This window comes from Mastigoproctus giganteus, chromosome 11, assembly GCF_048544385.1.
Source record: "Mastigoproctus giganteus isolate SK-2022 chromosome 11, ASM4854438v1, whole genome shotgun sequence".
In the NCBI taxonomy this organism is placed as follows: Eukaryota; Metazoa; Arthropoda; class Arachnida; order Uropygi; family Thelyphonidae; genus Mastigoproctus; species Mastigoproctus giganteus.
Genome location: NC_143585.1, coordinates 146,180,452 through 146,207,235, shown reverse-complemented (window position 1 = coordinate 146,207,235; position 26,784 = coordinate 146,180,452). Strand labels below are relative to the sequence as shown.

At 36.7% G+C, this 26,784-nt stretch overlaps 1 protein-coding gene across 1 annotated transcript in view; it reads left to right on the top strand.

Moving 5' to 3' along the window:
- LOC150078502 (store-operated calcium entry-associated regulatory factor-like) overlaps nt 1-26,784 on the top strand; it is a 150,240-nt gene that overhangs the window by 61,162 nt on the left and 62,294 nt on the right. The window contains exons 3-4 of the mRNA XM_090384289.1: nt 757-867; nt 14,902-14,984. Coding sequence (XP_090240415.1) covers nt 757-867; nt 14,902-14,984 — 194 coding nt within the window. The remainder of the gene's footprint in view (nt 1-756; nt 868-14,901; nt 14,985-26,784) is intronic.

The following is a 26,784-nucleotide window of genomic DNA, read 5'->3' as shown; positions in this document are numbered from 1 at the left end:
GATTTGCTTACTTCCTTTGCCGCGTCCTTTGTTATCAGAGATTACACATTATTTAAAATGCATTCCAAACTGTATAGATGCCATCCACCCCAGATGCCTTTCTTATGTTTAACTTCAAACAACTTCTCTTCCACTTTACTCTCAGTTATTACGAAATCATTTTAACTCTCTGTTAGAGTTTGATATTCATCTGACTTTCTCCTCCTTGAATAGCATGAATTCAAAACGAGCATCATTTATTCACAGCATCAGCTACAGATATCAAAATGTACAGTATTATTTTGAGAACCCCTGCTTTGAGAGGTGACCTCCTATAAATAAAACAAATAACTTAAGAGTTGAGCAAGAAATACATATACCACTTAACAATGTAAAATATATCAAAGAAAACAGAATCTTAAAACTTTATAAAGTAAAACAGATTCATTGATAATAAACCCCCCAAAAAAAAGCACTCAAGTTTAAAATGGGAGGCAAAATTTAAAGAAATTTTGGTGTTTCTTGCAGCCCCCCACATGGGTCTACAGTTTCAGAACATCTGCCTTAAAAAGAGTTCTCCCCCTCAGTAATATGCTGAATTCTTTTTTGTCTTTTTTTACCCATAAAACATACATCCAAACCTTTGCAATAAATGTAAATTCTAGGTATAATGTACAGGTGCATAATGGCCTTTGTTGATTTTTTTGATGTTTCAAATAATTCAACTTTGAATGAAAATCATCACTTTGAAATAGTATATATATTTTTTTTTTCTAGTGGGAGTGCAAAGCAGATATGAGTAATGCTTATAGATTTGGAAGGATTGAAGTTGTATGTGAGGGATATGATTATGCTGATGATCCCTATGTATTGAAAGGGTCATGTGGGGTAAGTATATTGTTTTCTTGATTCAGTTTAAATCTGAATTTTAAAAAGCAGAATTTCCTTTTACTAATTTTCATTTTTTAAGTTTATAAAAAATGTGGGCAAAGTTATTTGAAATCATCAATATGATCTGATCAAGAGGAACTCCACTGAGTATGACCAACCTGTTAAATTGCTTAACATCACTTTAAGTTGAACTGATTAACCATGGTTGGACTGTGTGTCAAAATTATGCAAAATTGCATTTTAAGATGTCCAGTACTATCAGAATTGCACTGGACATCTTAAAGGCTGTTTTGTTATCAAGAACATTAAAATCTGCAAATTAAAGTTATTGTATTCTCTTATGTTTCTGAAGATTCCAATAGTTGCAAATTCTTCCAGGTTCTGAAAGTTCTGGAAGAATTTGAAATATGTAATCCGCTGCAGTTATGAAGAAATAAGGTGCTAAAATGTCACCCTACAGTTCATCTGTGGTCACTTCAAAACAATCAGTCATTCTGCCCAATTAAAATTCTTATATTTATACTTGTATATGGAATCTTGACTGCATCATGTTCTTCCTGCCTTAACAGTCTTTTCAGGACCATTATAATGTGTGAGGATTTGGAATAGCTGATTTCTTTTAATGGTGTCAAAGGCCTTAGCAAAGTAAATGGAATTCAGAACAAGGAGTTGTAGTTTGTTATACGAACTGTTAGTTTATATCCAACACAAGATTAGTTCTATTGTACTTCTCTTTTGGAGAAATCCTGCTTGATTTTTTTGCGTAGAAGTCAAGTTATACCATTTACCATTATGCTTTACCATTTAGCAAAATTTTGTTATATATTTTTAATAGAATTGATAACAGGTGTATTCCTCTATAATCTGAGCATTTTTTCTGTTGTGACATTTTCCATTATCTTGCTTCACAGATGAAGGATACTTTAGCAGGTAACATTCATCTTAAGCAACTAAAATTATTTTGCCATAAAATATTAATGCCTGTTTGGTGGACATCCCCAGCAGTGGCAACTAAAATCAAGGTAAGAATTTTTAAGGCCTGTGGTCTTAAAAATTTACATACAACTTCACTCCTGGTTACTATGTGCCAAAGGAATGGTAGCATTAATCAATAGTTTTATGTTTATACTCTTTGCAAAACAATGTGTCTAATTACAGAATCCTCAAAGCCAGACAGGAACTCCTTATGAAAACTTTTGAAAAGTTTTCATAAGGAGTTCCATACTTTGAAAAGAATCAGTTGAGCTGATTCTTTTCAAAAGTTCCTAGAGGAGATAAAATCCATCGTTCAAAACCATAGTTCAAAAAAACAGTATGGTCAGTAGTTAAAATAGTGATAGCATTCATAATCAACAAACAGGGCTTTCTTTTTCTGCTGTAAATTATTTATAGTGGGCTCTAGGTCAACTTCTCAACTGGACATAATTGGTTTCATGAGAGAAAGAATATGAGAACACAAAACATCATCTTTTGCATCAAAGTATATTGCAAAGAGATTAAAACTGATCGAGACTTCAGTTTAATCTGAGAATTGACACTCAAAATGAGTGACTGATTAACAAAAAAATTGAGAATGAAAAACACCCCAGAATTCTTTATACAGTTACTTTATTTTTATCTAAGCATAACTTGATATTTAGAGATTCTTCAGACAAATTGTTCACAGCCAATAATGTAAATATTTTATGCTAAATAGAATTATTTGGCAGATTTAATGTAATATGTGAACACTTAATAGTATTCACATATTACATCAAATTTGCTTCTTGTATCCGAAAACATTGTGCTGACTGCTACTGCAAGAAAAATATATGATGTTAACTTAAAAACCCATTGTACAACAGAATATGTGAAAATAACGAAGAATCAAGAGCTATATTTCCATCTTGTGAATAAATCTCCTGTAATCTAGTGATTTCAGATGCAGCATTCGCATAAACAGAATCCATAAGTCTTTTTGGAATACTGTAGCACATATGTACTATTCTCAGCAACTACTCTGCAATGGAAACTTCTGAAAGATCATGTTTCACCTCCACTGTTAAGGTGTTTGGGTTTGCTCGTGGGAATGCCAGTATTAGGCATGAAGTGCTTTGCCTAGTAAATCAGTTAATGGAATTCAGATTTATAATATCTATTACTGTATGGTATAACATTCTATTTCAAGTAAATATTGTAAGATAATACAAAATCCATTAGCATATTGCAGCTATAAGGTTTCTTCTTAAGAGTTGCTCAGAATACCTCTCTTACTATAGAAATAATGGGTTTGAAAGTGAACATTGCAAAAGAAATTATAGAATTTCTCAGTACTAACACTTCCTTTAAGGAACTTGCACAAAAGCATAGACGAAAAATGTTTGTTGACAAGATGAATTGCTTAAGGCAAAGACTGGAAGAAATATTCACATGTAAGACTTTGTAGTTTACATTGGACACCATTCGTGTTTCCCTGAAAGAGGTAGTTTAAGCAGGTCGGAAATCATAAACCATGGGGATATTTATACAACCTCAGAAAACTACTGGAAAAACAGCTAATGAATTTACAGTAAGTCCTCACTGACAGTGATTATTGTTATAAACAGAATGAAATTGAACTGAAAAATCTGTTTTGTTTTGCCTGCTGAGGAAAGCTCCAATTTTTTCATAACAAAAATGAGTAACATCTTCCAGAATGTATGGGTGGTGCTACCTGTTTCACTGAACTTACCAATAACAGTTGCCAAGGCAGAAAGAAGCTTCTCCAAATTAGAACTACTTTAAAACCTTTGGTCCATGACAAACAAGGAGCTCTCATTTGGTGAAATTGTCAATTGAAAATGAGATTGTTGGTAAGCTCTTGACTTGAAATTGACTCATTTTGCTGGGACAAAGGCCCAAAAAAAGTATATTTTATTTAGTTTTGAAAATGTATACTACTCACCCCCAGGTGCTATTTACTTTAGGGCTCTGCATATATTTTCATTCATTTCCCACAAACAATGCTCTTTACATTTTATAATGACCTTAAAAGATGAATGAATTCTCTATTAGGACCAAAAATTTCTACCACTTTTATCTCATTTTTTACTTTTTGATTACAGTATTCACATTTCAAAATGAAAGAAAAAATGTGAAATACAAAAAAAAAAAAAAAAAAAAAACATTTCCATAGATGGAAATAAAAAAAAAATACAGAACAACAGATAATTATTATCCTAGCAGCAAACATGACTTGCACAGAGGAGCTTCTTCTCTAATCATTTGGGGGAAGCTCAGAAGCTTCAGATGCTTCAGAAATAACACCTCTGGATGAGGGCAGCAGCTCCTACGGTACTGGCAATGAGTGGGGATAGAAGCTATTCCCACCCATTCACTGCCCTGACAGCTTAGTGATAGATTTTGTCATTACCGCACTGTGATGCAGAAAGCCAGCAGGGAAACTATGGCATTATTCTATCCCTAAACAATCACCATGGCAAGGAGAATTGGAACGTAAGACATCAGAACATTGTTTGCTGTGGGAAAACTTAAGAATGCAACCCAAGAGATGATGAAAGTACTTAATGTACAAATGATGGGGCTATGCGAAACCAGATGGCCTAGTTCAATCTTTTGTGAATTGGAACATAAGATGTCAGAACACTGTTTGCTGCTGGAAAACTTAAGAATGCCAAAACCCAAGAGATGAAAGTACTTAATGTACAGATGATGGGGCTATGCGAAACCAGATGGCCTAGTTCAGGCACATTTGTTTCCGAAGACACAACCTTGTGCTACTCTGGAAATAGCAAAATACACCAGTATGGAGAGGGGATCCTAGTCACCAAGGATGTTTCCAAAAGCATCCTCAACTTTGTGTCACACTGAGAAAATAATGTTACTGCAGCTGAAGGAACAACCTTTAAATGTTAGCATAATTCAAGTATATGCTTCAATGGTTGATAAGGAAGGTGTGGAAATTGAATGTTTTTATGCAGAGCTGAAAGTAGTAGTCTAACAAAGAAACTAACAAAGAAACAAGACCTAATTATTGTTATGGTAGATTTGAATGCTAAAATTGGAAAAGGCAGATCTGGTGAAACTGTAAGAGAATTTTGTCTTGGAGCAAGGAATTAAAGAGGGGATCGGCTGACACAATTTTGCCAAAAGAAGGCTCTACACATTGTTGCCCCTAGACAGCAAACAAAACGTGGTCAGAAACTAAATTGGTTATATCATGATTAATCGGTGTTTTCGAAGCAGTATTAAAAGCACCAAGATACCCCAGTGCATAATTCAGTCATAACTGAGATCAAGCTGAGATTGAAGGCTATTAGGAGAAATAAACTATGAAGAAAGTTTACTTATGAAGACATACCTTAATGGAAGAATGCAACATATCCAAAGGCAGGAGGAGGGGGAGTGGAAGATTTTTGGAAGTGTTTTAAAAATCTGTTCTGACAAAAACAAACTCAGAAGTTTTAGGTTATGAGAAATTTCTGAAGGAGGTCTGGATGACAGATGAAAGTTTGACACTCATGGAGCAGTGCAGAACATTTAAGAACTGCAATGCACTAAGGTACAGGGACTAAAAATTAAAGGAGCTAAAGAAAGCTAGATCACAGAAAAATGCAGAGAAATAGCACTGCAAGAAAAGCATGATTTCAATCTTCACAAAATATTGGTTACAGGAATTAATAGAAGGAAACAACAAACTTCAATCTGAAATGACAAAAGTGAGATTATTGTAGAAGAATCAGAAAAACTGGACATGTGGACTAAATACATAAGAGCTCTTCGCCGACAGTGAACATGAGTTAGATGACATAACGATGCAGTGGTAGGACCATCCATCCTAAGATCTGAGGTGGAGAGGGTTATAAAATCAGTGAAGAAGGGAAAAACCAAAGGACCTGATGAAATCACAGCAGAAATAGTCAAATTGCTCAACTACAAAAACATTGATATTCTTGTTGAATTATTACAGAATTTACAACATGGGCAATATCCCTCAGGACTGTGCTGACATCAGCATTCATTACTCTTCTCAAAAAACCACCAGGACTTGTGGAGACTTCAGACTAATCAGCTTGATGAGCCAAGTCCTCAAAATGTTCTTAAAAATAATTCAAAATCAGATTTTCAGGAATTGTGAGGAGTCAATGGATGATGGGCAGTTTGGATTTAGGTAAGGACTGGGTACAAGAGAAGCACTATTTTGTGCCCAGGTCATGATGCAAAGATGCAGATCAATGCCCATCTTTGTTTTATTGACTTTGAGAAGGCCTTTGACACACCAAGCTCATAGAGATCCTTGAGGGGTCTGGCCTTGATGAAAAGGACATCCGAATAATCAGAAACCTCTACTGGAACCAAACAGCACCTGTTGTAGGTGATGGCAGAAAGACAGAAAACATCATTGAATGTGGAGTGAGGCAAGGATGTGTAACTCTTCCCCCGCTTCCTGTTTAACATTTATTTGGACGACATCTTCAAAAGAGCATTAGACAGAAGAAATGAAGGAATATCGATGGTAGAGCGATTAACAACCTTTGCTATGTGAATGACACTGTGCTTTTTACAAGTAATATGTAGGACTTACAGATATTCCTCAAATGTGTGCGTGAGGAAAGTGAAAGAATGGGCCTCAGGATTAATGTCAACAAGACTAAGCTAATGGTGCTTAATGGAGCAATGTGAACACCTCCACTCATGCTAAAAGGAGCGCATTATAGCCTAAGTTGCTAATGCGCCAATAAAACCCAAACCCAAGCTAAAAGGAAGGCTGATAGAGAGTTGACAAATTAAAGAATCTAGGCTGTTGGATCAGTGACAATAATGAACCAGATATGGAAATAAAAGCAAGGATTGAAATGGCCAGGCAGTATTTCCTTAAAATGAGATCTGCATTGTGCAATGGCAACCTGGATCTCCACTTTAGAAATCGCATAATGAGATGTTACGTTAGGTCAGTTTTGTTGTATGGTGTTGAGACATGGATACTGAAACCTAACACTTCCAAAAACTAGAAGCATTTGAAATGTGGACGTACAGAAGATCACTAAAGATACCGCAGACAATGAGAGTGTCCTGTAGAGAATTGGAAAAACCCGTGAATTGCTGAAGAATGTAAAGGAAAAAAAAAAAAAAAACAGCATATCTTGGACACCTGAAGCAGAACAACAAATATGCAATTCCATAGCTAATTATTGAGGGGAAAATGGAGGGAAGAAAAAAGCCTGAGAGAAGACGCATATCATGGCTAGATAACATCAAGAATTGGATGGGACTGAACACCAAGCAGCTGTTAAGAGCTACCAGAGTCTTTCAGTCTCTGGTAGCTCTTAACAGCTACCAGTCTCTGGTAGCTCTGGTAGTTAAGAGCTACCAGAGACTGAAAGACTTTTGCTGTAGTAGTTGCTGACCTCCATTAGGAGAGGGAACAAGGGAAGTACTTATTTAAAAATTCATATTTCTAGTCTTTGCAAAATCGCTAATTAGTTTTTTAAGGTCCATTTTGGCTGCACTTTTGTGTTCACTAGCTAGTATAGGCAAGATATTTGACTTTGTTTGCCTTATAGAAATTCGTTTTGTATTCTTTTATTACTTTTAATTTACTAAAGGTGCTACGATTCAGCCACCATTACCAGAAATCTACGAAATAATGTAGTGGCTCTCTATTGTTATATAAATAGTTATTATTATTTGATATCGTTTTCTTCTATAATATATATAAAAAAAATTTATTGGGACAGACCCAAATATTGTGTTTACATTTGGTGACAAATATGCACTCATGAACCAAAACACTGACTACTTCTGTCTCTATGATTGGACACAGCCTAAAGCACCTATGGGGGATGGCATAGGCAGTGCCTTCTAGTTCTGCTGGAACAAGAGCAGAGCAGTGCAACAAGATTGGTGATGGGAACAAAGGGGGTGTTCTTACAAAGAAAAGCTTAAGTTCTGCAAATTTCAGTATCTGGAGACTAGGCATCTGCAAGGTGATCTGATTGAGGTATTTTAAAGCTTTGAATTGTTTGAGCAAGCTCAGTGCTGATGGCATTCCTCTTCTTGCTCAGATTATGCACTTAGGGGGTCATAAATTCAAATTGAGGAAGGTTGTTTGCAGTACAGATGAGCAGAAATTTGCCTTTAGCTGTGTCACCAAGGCATCCCATTTTCCATTTAGCCAGCATGTGGTTGACTGCTGGAACAAACTTCCATTTGTCATTGTTGATAGCTTAAATAAATTCAGGGAATTACTAGACAAACTTTTGGAGCAAATGGAGAGGTGAATGGGAAGTTTTTTTTTTTTTTTTGGCTGATGCTGTATAAGCTTGCTTTCTTGCACCATTTTCCATTACTAATGCTATACAGAATCTGCCAAAAAAAAAAATCCCACATCACCTGTCCATCTCCTCCAATAGTTTGTCCAGTTCTTCCCAGAATACATTCAAACTGCCGACTTCCACAACAGATGGAAGTTTGTTCCAACAATCAACTAAATTATTAAAAGCCTCCTGACGGAAAGCAAATTTTCTGCACATCTATCCTGCAACCACCTTTCCTCAATTTGAGTTTATGCCTCTCATGTATTGTCTGAGCAAGAGGAAGAATGCCATCAGCATTGTGCTTGCTCAATCCATTCAAAGTCTTAAGCACCTCAGTCAAATCACCCCTCAGGTGTCTAGTCTCTGGATGCTGCCATTTGAAGAACCAAAGCCTTTCTTGGTAGAGCACCCTTTTGTTCCCCTCACTAATCTTGCTGCCCTTCTGTGCACCTGTTCCAGCAGATCGACATCTTTCCTAAGATGTAGTCTTACCACACTGCTTTATGTAGTGGTATAATCACCTCCTTATCTCTGCTTGCAAAATTCCTATATATAATTGACAAAATCTCGTGAGCTGTCCTGGCAGCCTGTCTGCACTGCTCAGAGAACTTCATATCTGGCTGCACAATTAATTCCATGTCTTTCTCATTTTACACTACCCTAAGTGTAGTACCACACAGTTGGTATGTTAATTTATGATTATTTCCACCCATATGAAGTACCATGCATTTGTCAATGTTGACCATCAGTTGCCATTTCTCAACCCATCTGTGTAATTATTTCCAGATCTTTTAGTAACATACTTTGATTACTGTCATTGACCACCCTGCCAACCTTTGTAGATTGGCCGGGTGGTCAGTCTCCTGTCCAGTAGAAAATCTGGACAGGAGACTGAAAGAAAATTAAAGAAAATCAAATTTAATCTGATATCTGTATAACACCTATCACTGTCAACCATCCTTTCAGTAGCTTGAAGAGCTACTCCAAAATATACATATGGTATATAATGTTGCTATGTCACCAAGGCATCCTATTCCACCCTGGCATGCTCATGTTCCAAATGACCAGCTCATCCCTTAAGCACTGGGTAATGTACTATGCTTCATCACCTGTCTATCAGGAGCTGTATTCAGCACAACAAGCTGAATACTCAGATTTCTTGTCAGTCTCTGCATGTCGCTCAAAGTTGTAATTGTCTTTTGGATCTGTTGCTTTGTTTCCAGACACAACAATATCTGAGCAGATTCCCTATGAGTGCAGCATATACAGTGCTGTACTGCTTGCTATAGAGTTAGTCTTGAGTTACCAATACCAACATTGTATTATATATGTAGATTCCTTAATTAAATTACTGGTTTTATCAGTGATGAGATAAAATTCTCATCCAGTGCTGTGTCAGGTTCAGTGAAATATTTCTTCTAATCCCAGTTTGGGTTTAGAGAAAATGATTTGGCTGACACAACAGCCAAATCAGAAGTTACCACAAATAATCCTGACCTGTCAGTCTCCTATACAGACTACAGGCAAATAATACACAATGCATTTATACTCCCAGTGGCAAGATACGTGGGAATGAACAGACTAATTGTTTTTGCTCAATTTGTATAGGGCACAATCTTCTACCACCTTCCCTTTTGCTGAGGGCTCATAACCTTCCTTTTTGTGTCTTGTGATACAATTCGAACAATTAGTCTTGTTTTTATTGAATGATTTTATTTTTGCACAATGTTTGTTTTAGTGCTTTTAACCATTTGACTGAACCACATACACTCAGTCAAATTTTATCTGACAATGTCTCAGAAATTTTTACCTTTTTAAAAACTATAATTCTGATATTTAAATTGATTTTTGTTATTTACTTCTTTTATTTATTTACCCTTTTGATGTGGTGGCCTATTTGTGTCTCACCAAATACCTTTAATTTGTATTATCCTTGGACCTTGGCACATTATGGCCTATTTGCCATTGCACTGTGAAATGCGGCGCCTCCATAGCCAGGTGGGCAGGAGCAGCAGTGCGTAGCACACGCTTCTTGATTAGACCGGGATTCAAGCCTGTGACCACCAAATACAGAGGATGCGGAAATGTCAGGGAATGACCACCGCATATCCCCGGAGCAATATGGCCTTAGTTGCTAATGCTCCTAAAAACCAAATAACAACAACAACCGTGAAATGCCAAATCATATCCTTGTCTTATCATGGGGATTTTAACTTTTCAGATAATTATTTATAATGCTAAAGGTTGGCAGCTCCCACAGTAACAAAGCATTTCTTGATTTGTAGATGAGTGTTTTCTACATCCAATATGCTAGAGAGGCAACAAGAGAAAATATTCTAGACCCGAATATCAGCAGTGATGTGATATATGATGAATCATATATGATGAATCACTGCTGATATTCGTATCAAGTAATCTTCAAGTAAGAGGACTTTTAAGTGGTTCTTAAAATTTCAGAATTTTAGGCTGCACCAGGGATTTTAGGTGCATCAACAACTTAGACCATGTTATGTCGTGTATTATGGCTGTAGAAGTGTGCGTTAATGAGCCAATTTGCGTGTTGTAGGAACCTTAGTTAATAGCAGTGATTGTAATGTATTCATGAGGGATTTATTCAAAGAAATAACTGAAATCAAAGGTAAAAGGAAGGAATGTTTTTTCACAAAGGTAATTATAATTGGCTGAGATGTTTTTTAAACTCTTTTTATTAGACCAAATAATGTAATTAAAAAGTGGAAATGCCATATAGGAAATGTTCAGAGAGTAATCATAGGGCCACTAATTGTTTTATGCCAACTAAGATATTGATCAAGGTTTGGACCAAAATGAATGTTCGATGAACAGATGCAGAGAATAAAAATGCATGGAATTATAAATTGCCAGGAGATATGAGTTTTATGGTAACTACAGAAATAATCTGTAATTGTTAATTAGGGGACAAGCTAAAGTAGATTATGAGAAATATTTGTCTAAGAATACAAAGAAAGGTAGCAAGGAATTCTTTGCATTTGATAACACTAGAAAGAAAGGGATGAATAACATTGGTCCACTGAATATGAATGGAATAACTGTTGGTGGTCCTTTTTATATTGCTGATAAACTGAATAAATATTTTACACCTGTGCCCATGCATGAACTAGTACTAGTAGTAATGGCATGTGATACAAGAAAGCAAGCTTTTATATAGCATCAGAAAAAAAAAAAAAAAAAACACAGCATTAGCATTAGTAGAGGCATATGATGCAAGAAAAAAAGCTTATGCAGCATCAGCTAAAAAAAAAAAAAAAAAAAACCTCCCATTTCACCCCTCCATTCATTCCAAATGCCTGTTCAGCTCAGCCTTAAATTTATTTAGGCTATAAACTTACACAACAAAAGATGGATGTCTGTTCCACCAATCAACTACCCGCTGGCTAAAGGCAAATTTCCACACATCTATTCTACAACTGTCTTTCCTTAATTTGAATCTGTGCCTTCTCAGGTTCTTAATTTCAGCAAGAGGAAAAATCCCAGCAGCATTTAGCTTGCTCAACCCATTCAAGGCCTTATACACCTCAATCAGATCACCTTGCAGGTGCTTACTCTCCAGGCGCTGCAATTTGCAGAATTTAAGCCTTTCTTGGTAAGAGCACCTCTTTGTTCCCCTCACCAATCTTGATGCCCTTCTAACAACTCTACATCCTTCCTAAAATGAGACCTCCAGACCTGTACACAGTACTCTAGGTGTGGCCTGGCCATTGCCTTGTATAATGGGATAATCACCATCCTGTCCCTGCTAGCAAAATTTCTATATATCATTGACAAGACCCCATGACCTGCCCTGGCAGCCCTTCAGCACTGCTCAGCGAACTTCATATTTGACTGTACAATTACCCCCCAGTCTTTTTCACATCCCATTTCCCTGAGTGTAGTACCACACAGTTGGTACGTTTCTCTTCGGTTATTGCTACCCATATGCAGTACTTTGCATTTCTCAATGTTTAACTTCATTTGCCACTTTTCAGCTCATTTGCCCAACTTATCTAGATCCAGTTGGAGAAGCATACTATCTTTACTGTCATTAACAAACCTGCCAACTTCTGTATCATCTGCAAACCTGGACATTAAACCCGACATACCTTCATCAGTATCATTGATAAGTACACAAAACAACAATGGGCCCAGCACCGAACCCTGGGGAACTCCACTAATAACATTTGTCCACGAAGAGCAGTGTCCATTGATTACCACTCTCTGTCGTCTCCCACTCAACCATCCCTTTATCCATTGTAGCAACTTGCCCTTAATGCCATACCTCTCCAATTTGTACAGCAATTTTCCATGTGTAACAGTATCAAAAGCTTTCTGAAATCCAAGTATATGATATCAAAATGATTTTTGGCATTCAGTTCCTTTGTGACCACATCATAGTATCCGATCAAATGTTTCTTCCTCCAAATTTTAACAACTCTACTGTAACTTCATCTTCCCCTGGGGCTTTCTGATTCTTCATTTTCTTCAACGCATGTTTTACCTCATCAGGAAGGATATCGGGTATGTCGTGTGTTACTAATTTGTGATCCATCTTTCCCACTGCTGGCATCATTCCCTCATGCCTTGATAATTCTCTATTACTCTTAGTTACCCTAACACAATCCATGTATTTACTTGTTCCATGATGATTTCCAATAGAAGCAGTGCAAGAACCTCTGCCTGTGGCTACCATTAATCTATTAGTCTGTGAATACCCCCCAAACTAGCAGTTTTATGACTCACCTAATACTGCCTCGGTAGCATCAGCAAATATTCTTGCACCCTTTTATTTAAGTGTAACCCATCCCTGTAGAAACAATCTCTCCTGTTAACAAGCACAAACCACGCTGAAAAAAATTCTACCCCATGAGCTTTGCAGAATCTGTCCAGGGCTGAATTGATTGACAAGCCTCTTATCATATAATCCCTCCTATTGTGTCTGGGCAGAATTGCAGACACTTTCAAATTTAACCCTAACTTGGGACTTTTTTTTTTTTTTTCAATATTGACCTGTACTTGTTAAGTAAGTCTGCACATCTCCTACTCTTAATGTCATTAGTGCCAACGTGTACAACATTATCACCCTTTGTGCCCTTAAAAGATGATATCTGCTCTACAGTGTTATCAACTTTTTCTCCTGGCAGACATACCCTGGTCCTATTGTACTGATCCTTTTTGCACAATACATTTTCCATCTCTCTGACAATAACTAGCTCCTGTGGGACTAGCTCATTCTGCCCTGAAGGTTGTCATTGTGTCATCTGATGCACAAGAGTGAGCTGTGGTGTTGAGTTTGGCAGCAGAGAATTTGATGGGTCCCCTCCATTTCAATTCCTTCAAGGGCATCTAGCCTACTCTTCAAACTCTCATGGATCATCAGAATGCTGAGTTTGCACCTAATTTCTTGATACTCTGTGCACCTAGTACACACAAAACATCCTCCTCAGCAAGAACATGTTCTGTTCCAGATAGTCTGCAAACATTTCACAAATTGCACATTTTATTTAGGCTTCGCCACCTTCGGCTCTCCCAAGCCACAGCACTTCTGCTACTTTGTGTACATTGCTTTGCTGCTCAGTTAACTATAAAAATTAATAAAATAAATTTAATTAATTTATCTACTATACTATACTATACTATACAATACTATACTAAGCTAATGCCATAATACGTATTCTGCTATATAGTTTTACCTTATGCCTTAGCTATCAAGTTTGAGATATACGCTATATCGTAATGATCACAATATTAAATTAGCTATATCCTTAGCTAAATACAAAAGATATATCCCCAAAAACGTGATTAAAACCTTCAAAATACTTACTTGTTACAATTAAAATCCTACACCATGGTATTCCAGCCACGAGGGTGAGTTGTAACTTTCAAAGTCACCAGCTAAATTTAAAAAATACTCTAATGAGCATTACTAAGCCTATTTAACCTATTTGTAAAACACAAATTAATACCTTAACTAATCTAAAATACGATAAAATGCAAAATATATATGCCCAAAAAGTGATTAAAACCTTCAAAATAATTATTTATTACAATATAAACTATTCTTCTGCACTACTGGTTGTGCTACAGTATTCATGCCAAAAACAGCAATACGATAGCGGCACGAATAGAGTTGTAAATTATTCAAATTCAAAAAATAAGTCAACGAATGCCACTTAGCCTATTTAATCTATTTGTAAAACACAGATTAATCCATTAACTAATCAAAAATATGATAAAATTTCAAGGAAACTTATTGGCTTGCACCAACTACAGAAGTCTACGTCTTCATCCTACAGCAACCTTAAGTGCTGTAGAGGCCTTCATCATGCAGTGGATTGAAAATGGCTGATGATGATTGTTTCATTTATTTTGCATCTTTGCATCATGTTGCTAATGACACTATTTCGAATTGTATGTTGCATTATCTGATCTCACAATGCTTTAAATAAAAACACTTCATTTGTGTAAAGTTTTAGCAATATTTAATCTGTCTAAATGTTATTCATTTTGTAATTTTTATTTTTATACAAGCTTCTTTAGTTACTGGTATCCTGCTGTTGCACTATCTTAAAACACCATTAAAAGAAATTCTCTCTCTCTTTCACATACATACACACACACACAAAACAACAACTAGGTATTACGTTTGCCAGATTTTAAGAAATTTCTGTGAAAACTGTTGCAAAAAAACTTTATTATGCATTTATATCTTTGGTTTTTTCAGCTTGAGTACACTGTAGAGCTGACAAAAGAAAATTTACAGACAAAAAAGGGATATAATTATCATCAGCAAGATAATTACAAAAGGTAAATTTTTATTGTTAATTTTGAATTTTTTTCTTTTTTATTTCTGCATAATATGGCTCTGTGTAAATTTTTTGTATTTTTCATTTCATGATAGTAAGATGCAACACTCTTTGCATCTATACAATTAAATGAACATATGATCAGATTTGAGAGAACTTGGAATTTTGCAGGATTTCGGGTGGTTGCATTATAGATTAGCATTATATACCCTGCAATTTATTGTACATATTACTCTACACTGCATCCAGTGAGGGTTACTGATTACTCATGTTGATGTATTGCCATGCTTAAGCTAATACGTCAACATGCTATTGCTTCATTATGTTTGCTCTTTGTTATCACTCTGTGTGTAATTTTTCATATATAATTTCAGACACAGACAGTATCCAAAATAAATCAGCATGCAGTGTTTCAGTTTTTAACTGCTGAATAATAATTATATGAAGTTTATAACAGAATGAAGGCTGGTGTATGTAGTGAAAGTTGCTACTGAAGATTGCTGTTATAGAATGATCAAGAAAGTTAAGAATGGGGGGGAAAGAGTGAGTGAGTGAGTTTACTTCACTTTACTTACCACAGATCCACAATGCAATGTTTGGAAATTGCACTACTTAATAACAGTGGAATGTCAGAATGGGATACAGTTTCACCACTCATTTGCAGAGGTCTTTATGCAAATTCCATGCAAGATGGGAGGAATTTTTAAAGGCCTGTAGGACGAGGACTGTAGTTAATCAATCTCAAGCTGGGTGAGTAGGCATCACTCTCCCTCCCCCAAATGAGTTAATCTGAGGTTTTTTTTTTTTTTTTTTTTTTTTTCACTCTGCTCAATATACAAATCAGCCGAGAAACACACACACTCTCACTCTTGTAGGGAATAATACACATGGCATGTTATGGCCTTAGTTAAGTTACAGTCCAGTTGATTCCTAGGTTACTGAAAAACATGCAAATGGGATTATCGTTTAAACACTTATGCTGTTATAAAGAAGACTGGATTTTTTGAATATGACTAGCAAGTAAAGAGTTCAGGTGCTTTCATTTTGAATTGAGTCTATAAGCATACTAGTATACATTGGAAGTATCTTCAGTCTCAAAGGGAGAAGAGGTAGATGCAAGGTTTCTCCAGGAAAAATTATTTGAACCATTTTCTTTGACTGCTGATATTTTACTGTTGACTTAAAGAATGTTGCTATTATTAACTTTGAATGATATGCCGAAACTTTGATCTGCCTGGTCCACAACCTCAAAAACAATTGGCTGTGATAACCAACAGAAGAAATCATCATGCATTCGTGGTAATGTGTGCTCATATGTTGCCTAACCGAGCCAGACTTTCCTTCAGAAAGATGCACTGGGGCACTCAGACATCCTGGCAAAGGTTCAGACTCTGGCAAAAAATGCAAAGAAAAGTAGGAAAGACTTCTTTATTTATATTAAAGTAGAAAGAAGGGTTTGAATCACATTGGTCCACTTGATGTTGATGGTTTAACTGTTGATTATCCTGCTCAGGTTACTGAAAAAGTGAATAGGCATTTTACAACTACATTCACACATGAGGAATTCATTAGAAAGGGGTGACTTCTTTCACCTCTTCCTAGGGAGCTAAATGATTTTGTGATAACCGAGATGAAAATGGAAGAGAAATTGTTGAATCTAAATGTTAAAATGGCATCTGTGGTGGATCAGATCTATCCACTTATTAAGAGAGATAGCAAAAGAGGTAAGTCTTTAGACATGATTATGACTCTAAAGCATTTAGGACATGTCTAGACTATGTATAAATATAGTGCAAGCACATCAGAAATGCATAGCTATATCTGAATAAATCAGAATATTAGTAAAACGGCATCGTTTTAAGTTATATCTCATATTGCGAATACCTTCACAACGAGTTGCCATGATATTGCACTACTTCGAATAAGCAACACTTCACCTAAGGAGAACACTAATGTTACTTATTCTCAGATGGATACAATCACCCAGACGGCACCGTTTCAGGGCTGTTTTGTATTTGTGTGGGATAATAACTCAACTATCCAGTTGTGCCTATTAGACTTAGAAAAGCAAAAAGGTAGAGGGAAAGTAATAGTAGGAGTCGAAGAGGAAAAGAAACTTTGTGTAGAAGAATGAAAGGGACAGTAATTCCTTCAACTCACACCACTCAAAAACTCCTCGAATAGGCAATGCTTCCCCAGTGGAGAAGGCTGTTGTTACCTATTCTTGGAAACTCCGGACATCATCAGGCTCCCCCTGGTGCCGTTTCAGGGCTATTTTGTATATGTGTGGGATAATAACTCAACTATCCACTTGTCCCTATTAGACTTAGAAAAGCAAAAAGGTAGAGGGAAAGTAATAGTAGGAGTCGAAGAGGAAAAGAAACTTTGTGTAGAAGAATGAAAGGGACAGTAATTCCTTCAACTCACACCACTCAAAAACTCATAAACTCCTTGAATGGGCAACGTTTCCCCAGTGGAGAAGGCTGTTGTTACCTATTCTTGGAAACTCCAGACATCATCAGGCTCCCCCTGGTGCCGTTTCAGGGCTATTTGGCCTGTCTTCGGTGGGTGGGTAGGTATCCGAGTGATGCCGTTTCAGGGCTATTTGACCCTTCTTAGGTGGGTGGGTACCCAAGTGATGCAATGATGGCAAAACGGTTATGAAGTATAACTCCACAATATGAGAGATGCCTGATGGTGTATCATGTATTTAGATTCTAAAGCGTTTAGGGCATAAGCCTCAAGCTATGGGAGTGTCTAGACTATAAATTTCTGATGCGATTGCACTATATTTATATAGTGCAATCGCATCAGAAATGCATAGCTATATCTGAATAAATCAGAATATTAGAAAAACGGCATCGTTTTAAGTCATATTGTGAATACCTTCGCAATGAGTTGCCATGATATTGCACTACTTGGAATAAGTAACGCTTCACCTAAGGAGAAGACTAATGTTACTTATTCTCAGATGGATACCACCACCCAGATGGCACCATTTGAGGGCGTTACTTATTCGAAGTAGTGCAATATCATGGCAACTCGTCGTGAAGGTATTCACAATATGAGATATAACTTAAAACGATGCCGTTTTACTAATATATCTGATTTATTCAGATGAGGATTAAAGGTGACATAGGTGACACAGACGTAATCGATTAATTTCTGCTCCAAGGAAAATAATGGCATCACAGTTTAACCCTTAGTGGGGTGCACCTTATATTGTGACACAAGTGGTTGTGCATTGGTCTTTTCTCCACCTTGGATACCTTTCATCAAAATTCCTGTATAATTCGATAAAATAAACATTTAAAGTAATACAAATATGAATAAAATGTAAAAGTTATATATTTTAGTTTAAATATTTTAGGAACATAAAAAAGATATTACGGGTCACAAAAATAAAAAGTTGCTCAAATTGTTCCTGTAAACACATAAAAACAATTAAAGTGCTTTAATCTGTGGCTGAACATTCTTCACAACAAAATATGGCATTGTGTTCTTTATATACATCCTACATTTTTTACACTTTTGTTTTTGTTTTCCTTCTTTTATTTCTGCTGTATAATATATGTATCTGCTTTTGATGTCATCATGCAGTTTCTTTTGACATGCCTCAACCAGTAATTTTTGAATGGTAAAAAACATTATGGTATCTGTTGGCACCATAATGTTTTGTAAACAGTCCTGCATATGTTCCTTTTTCAAACTCAGGGTTAGTACTTTTAAAAAGATGCAATGTGGTGGTCTCTGTACTTTTCTCTTATTTGGTGGACTATGTACATGTTTATGCCAGCTAGCTATGTTCATCATAGAAAATTAATTGCTAACAACCATCGAGAGCTTCGTCTCGCGACTGAATATGTCCCTTTCATTTCGTCAACAACATCCACTCCTTTGGTTTTGTTGTACAGAGTAATCATATCTCGTTTATTTTCTAAGTTTGTTCAATCGCAGCATTACAGTGCTTGGTAGAAATCATTATCACATTCCTGTTTTCTTTTGGTACGTAGGATATGGCAGTAACATAATGATTAAAATAGAATTCATTGGAATGAATGGTTCTGCCCTTGATATTCACAAGGTCAGGTGGTAGTTTGTGCTTGTTTTTTCTTATTGTTTTTAAAAGAGTCAGGTTGTTTTCGTCTCTAAGTTTTTCTGTTAGTGGGATGGAGGTAAACCAATTATTAGTGGTAATATTCCACCTGTGTTAGAAATTGGCTGGAAAAGTTGTTTCACCACATCATTTGTCACATCTCTCTGTGCAAAAGGACCAGATGCATTCCAGTGTGAACTTCTAAATTTACTTCTAAATTTTTGGTATAAAATTTGACAGTGTCAACAAGAGCAAATATTTTTATTTGATATTGCACAGGCTTAGATTTTATATGCTTTTGCAATGGGGGGCACCTTTTATGAAAACTTTCCAACATTTCTTCAATAATGGCATATTTATTGAAACTGACTTTTTTGCATCCTTCAACAAAGTCCATAAATACTTGTCTTAATTGGAGCGAGTTTTGCTCTAAATAAAGTATTTACAATTAGTCAAATATCTTTTGTTCTTCTATAGTTCCTTTATCATCGAATATCAAACATATTAAATTAAATTTAGATCAATTCAGTGTAGCAATTGGAAAATGAAACTGATTCTCTAAAAAAATAATGATCCCATGTATGAGTAAAATAACCTTGGTTTATTGAAAGAGACTTCCTCCTGCATTCATATACTGCATGTAACAATCATGAAGCAGCTGCAATGACTGGTAGAAGGCTGTGACAGTTTTACTATTCAATGTTCTCACCACAGCTCTTTAAATGGTATTGATAATCAAAATAATTGCCTTTCAGTGGTGCCTTAAGTTTCAGGAACAAAAAAAAGTCGCATGGGCCTAAGTCTGGTGAATAGGGTGAGTGCGAAATTGTGTAACAATATATGTTTTTAGCATCACATTCACTAGATTGGCTCTTATACTTTCAGTATAAATATTAGTATATGCAACGATTTTATCCAGCATAGCATCAGAAATGTATAACTTCCAGACATCAACAATAGAACTAGCCTCTCTCTCGCTTCAAGATCTAACATGACTGTGTTATGTCATCTAGTTCTCACTTGCCTCTGCAGTGGTGGTGGTGTTGATGTCCAGATAGTCTCAAGAGCTTTTCCAAGGATAATGTCAATGGTCTCGCCTACAAAGAATCCTTCGTCAGAATGTTTCTTTCATATTCTGTATCAGTGTTGTGTTTTGAGTCTTGTAAAAAAATCATCTTTCCCTGATTCATCTTCACTTATTTCCAGTTCATCATCACTTGTTTCTGTTTCTAGCAGCATTCTATGAAGTCAGTTAACATCACAAGGATTTTGTAAATCAAAATTGTCATCAATATTAAAAGGCACATTTTGGTCTAAAAAACGAACAATACAAATATAAAACTAGTGTTTCAGGGTGCACGACGGTCTGAAAGACCAACATTGTAAAAACTATTCAGTTATTTACAAAAAAAAGCAGTGAAGAGAGATAACAAACAGATCACACTGTTGATAGATAAATAATAAACAGCTACCTGAAGCAACAACAGTGAGGAAAGTTTCAACCAGCATTGCCAACAATAAAAGTAAAAAAAGGCAGGGAAAAGGACTGACATGAGCCCCATTACAGGTTATAAAAGTAGTTCGAGATCATCTAGACAGGAATGCAATTATAGTGCAGTCACAGCATGTTTGCTAAGGGGCAATCTTATCTAACCAACCTGATTGGATATTATGATGAAGCCGCAAAGGAATGGAATGCAAAAAATAATGTTGATATCATATACTTGGATTTCAGGAAAGCTTTTGATACTGTTGCAAATCAAAGACTGCTCTGTAAATTGGAGCAGTGTGGCATTAAGGGAAACATACTATTATGAATAAAGGGCTGATCGAGTGGGAGGACAAAGGGTGGTTATTAATGGACGCTGCTTTTCGTGGACTAATGTTATTAGTGCCCCCCCCCCCCCAGGGTTCAGGCCTTGGCCCATTTTTTTCTGTATCTGTTAACGATATTGATGAAGGAATATCAACCAGCTTAACGTCTAAGTTTGCAGATTGTTTGGCAGGGTGGTTAATGACCGAGGTAAGCTACTGCAACAAGATTTATAAAAATTAGGCAGCTGGGTTGAGAAATGGCAGTTTAAGTTTAACATTGATAAATGCAGCATACTGCGTACGAGTAACAGTAATCCCATATTCCATAAACCAATCCAGACAGGCTGCCCAGATAGCTCATGGGGATTTTATTAATGATAGTAGAAGAACTTTGCTAGCAGGGATTATCCCATTGTACAAATCATTGGTTAGGCTGCATCTTGAATACCGTATACAGGTCTAGAGACCTTATTTTAGGAAGGATGTAGATCTGCTGGAACAGGTGCAGAGAAAGGGGGAACAAAAAGGTAGTCTTACCAAGAAAGGCTTTGCTTTTACAAATTGTAGCATCTAGAAACTAGGCACTGTGAGGTGATCTGATTGAGGTGTTTAAGGCTTTGAATGGATTAAGGATGCTCAATGTTGATGGCATTCTTCCTCTTGACTACACACATGAAGAGTCATAAATTCAGATTGAAGGAGAATTGTTGCAGGATTGATGTGCAGAAGTGTGCTCTTAAAGAGTGGGTGGTTGATTGTTGGAACAAACTTCGATCTGTTGTTATAGAAGCGGGCAGTTTGAATAAATTCAAGGTAGAACTAGGCAGGCTATTGGAGGGGATGGATGGGTAATGTGGGAATGTTTTTTTTTTTCTTTCTTGACTAATTTTTTATAAGCTTGCTTGCTTGTATCATTTTTCACTACTCAGTTGACAGTTCAGATTTTTCACAATGTGAATGTTGTGTTTTTAGTCCATTTAAAAAAGTTAAAAGGATGTCACTTCATTTTGCCTGAAATTAAAACAGTAAATCATACTCAAAGAGCTGAATCCAAGTGATTAGTGGAGTTGGGAGAACGGTTGAGACAACAGATGCATTTTACACAATAAGGTAGAGAGATTTTAAGCCAGAGAAGATCAAAAAGAGTAGATTCCAAATTGCCAAGTCTCTGACAGGGAATGTCAGAACGGACATATGCACAAGTACCACCTTTGAGGCAAAAGGAATCATACAGCGAATAATTTGGGCATCTGAGATGAGCAGTAGTTGAATCAACCGATAACTGAGATTCTATCAGAAAAAGTGCATGGGGTTTGGCAGACTGCAAAACTTGAAATGGACATTTTTAAGATTAGAATTGAGACCACATATATTTGTGAAATGAATTAGGACGTGCTTGGAAGGTTTAGATCTTTTTGCAGATAAGCTTGTTCTGTTAGTTTAACAATTCATGGTGTATTCAATAGTAAGAAAAAGTGGGTGGGACATGTATGAAGTAATGAAATTTTTGGATATGGCGTACAAATGGTAAGAATATACCCAGATCCTTGAAATAACGTGGCCTCTACAATGCTCCCCTCATACACACTACTCGGACTCCCTCCAGTCACTATCTGGCAGAGTAGAGGTAGCAAGATTATACACTAGGTGATCCGGAAGCCTCCTAGAGAGTTACCAATATTCGGTCCGGTGTACTAACTAGTGGCCAGCCTGCAAACACTGTTTTAGAGCTGTACCCTCGAAATGTATGAAATATTGGATCTCGCCACGATGTTTATCGTAACCTCAAAAGTCATCAATCATACTGCATGATGGAAGAGATAGGGAAGGGTTGACCGGAACTTACCTCTAGAGACTAAACATGGATTCCACCACTTCAAGCCACCAATAAGCAAAGTGGTGGTATTGCACCAGTTGATGAGAGTCATATACCACCTAGTACTGCCTGGTAACATAGAGGGGCTGCCTCATGGTCAGTAGTGATTATCAGTAGTGATTCTTCATGCATCAAGAATCTGCAGATAAACAAACCACTAGGTTGCAGTGATCACAGTGTGCTGAAGTGAGATTTACTCAAAGTGGTAACTACTTTCAAGGGTAAAGGGAAGGGTTTTTGCTTTCGTAAAGGTGACTACGGTGGTCTGAGACAGTATTTAAATTCTATACGGTGGAACCAACTGATGATGTTACCAACAGCAAATTCAAAATGAGAGGAATTCAAAGCATTAATCTTGGAAGCTACTAGGCTTTTCATCCCAACAAAGAAATGTTGTTCAAGATTTCGGCTTAAATGGATGTCAGATGAACTAATTAGACATGTGACAGAGAAATAAAATGCGTGGAATACATATAAATTAACATATGACACAGAAGATATGATAGATATAAGCTGGTCTGTAACCAAGTTACAAAAGAGGTTAGGCAGGCGAAGGCAGATTACGAGAAATCTTTGGCAAAGGATGCAAAGAGTTCTTTACTTATGTAAACTCTAGAAGGAAGGGGATGAATCAGATTGGTCAACTTGATATCGATGGTTCAACTGTTGATGATCCTGCTCAGGTAGCTAACAAACTAAATGAATATTTTGCATCTAAATTCACACATGAGGAGTTATTCAGGGAGTGGAATGAATGCCAGAAGTGTATTCAACTCTGGCAGAAAGCTAGATAATCTTGTAATAGCTGAGAGTAAAGTGGAGGAGGAATTGTTGAAGATAAACATAAGAAAGGCACCTGGGGTGGATGGAATCTATCCAGTTATATTAAAGGAGGTGGCAAAGGAAGTAAGCAAACCCTTAGCCATTATTATGAGAGCTTCTCTGGACTCAGGGGAGGTACCCATGGACTGGAGATGTACAACTGTGACCCCAATCCAACATGAGGATCAAAGGGATACACAGGTAATTACAGACATGTTAGTTTAACTTCTGTTCCAGGGAAATTAATGGAGGCACTGGTTAAAGAAGCATTGCAGGATCATCTAGTCAAGACTTCAGTTACAGCTCGGACACAGCATGGGTTTGTTAACGGGAAGTCTTGTCTGACCAATTTGATTTAATACTGTGATGTAGTCACAAAGGAACTGGATGCAAAGAATAACTTTGATATCATATATTTGGATCTTAGAAAAGTCTTTGATACTGTTGCACGTGGAAAACTACTGAGCAAATTGGAGCAGTGTGGCATTGGAGGCATATTGCTGCTATGGATAAAGGGATGGTTGAATGGGAGAAGACAGAGAGTGATAGTCAGTAGACACTGCTCTTTGTGGACTAATGTTATTAGTGGAGTACCTCAAGGTCCATTGTTGTTTTCTGTATTTATAAATGATATTGATGATGGCATATCAGTCTTAATGTCCAAGTTTGCAGACGATACGAAGGTTGGAGGGGTATTAATGACACTAATGACAGTACACTGCTGCAACAGGATCTAGACAAGTTGAGCAGTAGGCTGAGAGGTGGCAAATGAAGTTTAACATTGACAAATGTAAAGTACTACATATGGGAAGCAGCAACCCCAGAGTGACATATCAGCTCTGTGGTACCACACTGACAGTGGTAGAGAACGAAAAGGACCTGGGGGTAATTGTGCAGGAAGATATGAAGTTTTCTGAGCAGTGCAGATGGTGTGCAAGAGTAGCTCATGGTGTCTTGTCAATGATATACAGTAATTTTTCTAGACGGGATATGGAGGTGATTATCACCTTGTATAAGGCAATGTCAGGCCACACCTTGAGTACTTTATACAGGTCTGGAGGCCTCATTTTAAGAAGGATGTAGAGCTGTTGGAATGAGTACAGAGAAGGGCAACAAAGTTAGTGAATGGAAGAAAGGGTTGCTCTTATGAAGAAAGGCTTAAGTTTTGCTAATTAGTGTCTGGAGACTAGGCACCTGCGAGGTGATCTGATCGAGGTGTATAAAGCCTTGAATGGGTTGAGCATGCTCAATGTGGATGGTATTCTTCCTCTTGCTCAGAATAATCGCCTGAGAGGGCATAAATTCAATATTGAGGAAAGACGGTTGTAGGATAGATGTGCAGAAGTTTGCCTTTAGCCAGCAGGTGGTTAATTGCCAGAACAAACTTCCATCTGTTGTTGTAGAAGTTGATAGCTTAAATAGATTCAAGGCAGAACTTGCCAAACATTTGGAGCAAGTGGATGTGTGAAATAAGGGTTTTTTTTTTTTTTTTTGTCTAATGCTATATAAGCTTTCTTTCTTGTATTATGTGCCTTTGCTAATGTTAATGCTAGATCAGCGACCAACGTTTTAACAATTGCCTATCATCTCTTTACATCGCTTGAGCAGTCACTATTTTTATTTTTATTTATTTTTGACTCCAAGTAATCAAATTCATTAACTTCTTCAATATCTTGCCCATTCAACTTACTGGAATCAAGATAATCATAATAATTTTAGTTTTACACACATTCAGAAATAATATTTTTTTCTTACTTGCTTCACATACTCTCCTCATAGTTTCTTTAAGATGATACTTAGAATTACAAATTAGCACAGTATCATCTGCATAACGAAGGTTGTTTATCGTCAGTCCTCCAAGTTTGATGTCAGTCTCTAAATCTTCCAAAGCTTCACGCATGATATCTTTGGCATAAAGATTAAAAAGGTGACGTGTCAAAATACAGCCCTGCCTGACACCGTTACCTATTATGAAAAAAAGTCAGTGTTTCTCATGTTCATTCTCACAGTTCCTTCCTGTTCCTGGTACAGTAGCTTAATCAGCTGAATTGTGTGGATTGGGAAACCCATAATAGTTATCATTTCCCATAATTTCTTATGTTGAACACAATCAAATGCTTTTGCATAATGTATAAAACACAAAATGACTGGACCATTGAATTCTTTGCATTTTTCTATAATCAGTCATAGGCTTAAGATCTGATCTCTGGTTCCTCTACCCCTTTTGAAACCTGCTTGCTCTTCTGGCATTTCTTCTAGTTTGCTTGAGATTCTGTTCAATACGATTTTAAGAAGAATCTTGCTGGCCTGAGAAATTAGGCTAATAGTCCTGTAATTTGAGCAAATTTTCAGATCTCCGTTTTATGGTAAGGGATGTAAATTGATTTCTTCCAATCTGATGGCCACCATCCCATTTCCCAAATTTTTAGAATCATTTTATGAAAAAACTTGGTGCCCTTCACACCTGTAGCTTTAATCAATTCCACTGGGATTTCATCAATTCCAGGCAACTTGCCACACGTTAGTTATCTGATGGCTTTTTCGACTTCTTCCTTCAGCGGAACTGGTTCAAGATCACACTCTTGAAAAGGGGGTGGCAGATCATTAGTGCCAGCAGGTGCTCGGAAGAGCTGCTCACAGTATTCTTTCCACCTTCCTTCAATTGTGTTCTTCTCTGTTAAAATTTCACCTTTGGAGTCCTTAATTACATTAAGTTTTGGTCGAAACTTTTGTCTTAAGGACTTAATAACGTCATCCATCTTTTTAGTGTTGCTTCGTTTGTTATAACAATATTCAATTTCTGTACTGTTTCGATTGATATAATCCTGTTTGTCCTGGCTTAAACAGCGCTTGATGACTTTGCTTAGTTCCTGATACTCTTCCTTTCCTTGTACACTCTGGGCTTTAGCAGTTCTCTGTTCAATAAGTTTAAAAGTGGCTTCTGTAATCCAAGGCTTTCTGATCTTTGACCTTTCTCTAATGTGTCTACTTGCTGAATCCTTAATAATGCTTTTTGTATTTTCACACATTTCCTCAGGCAGCATATCGTCATCTAGTTCTAATAGAGCTTGAAAACGATTGCCTGTTTCAAGCATATAATCGTTTGGAATATTTTCTACATCCAATTGTCTAGGGAAAACCTTATTCATGATTTTTTTCAGCTTCAGCTTGAGAACAATGTGGAGTAGCTGA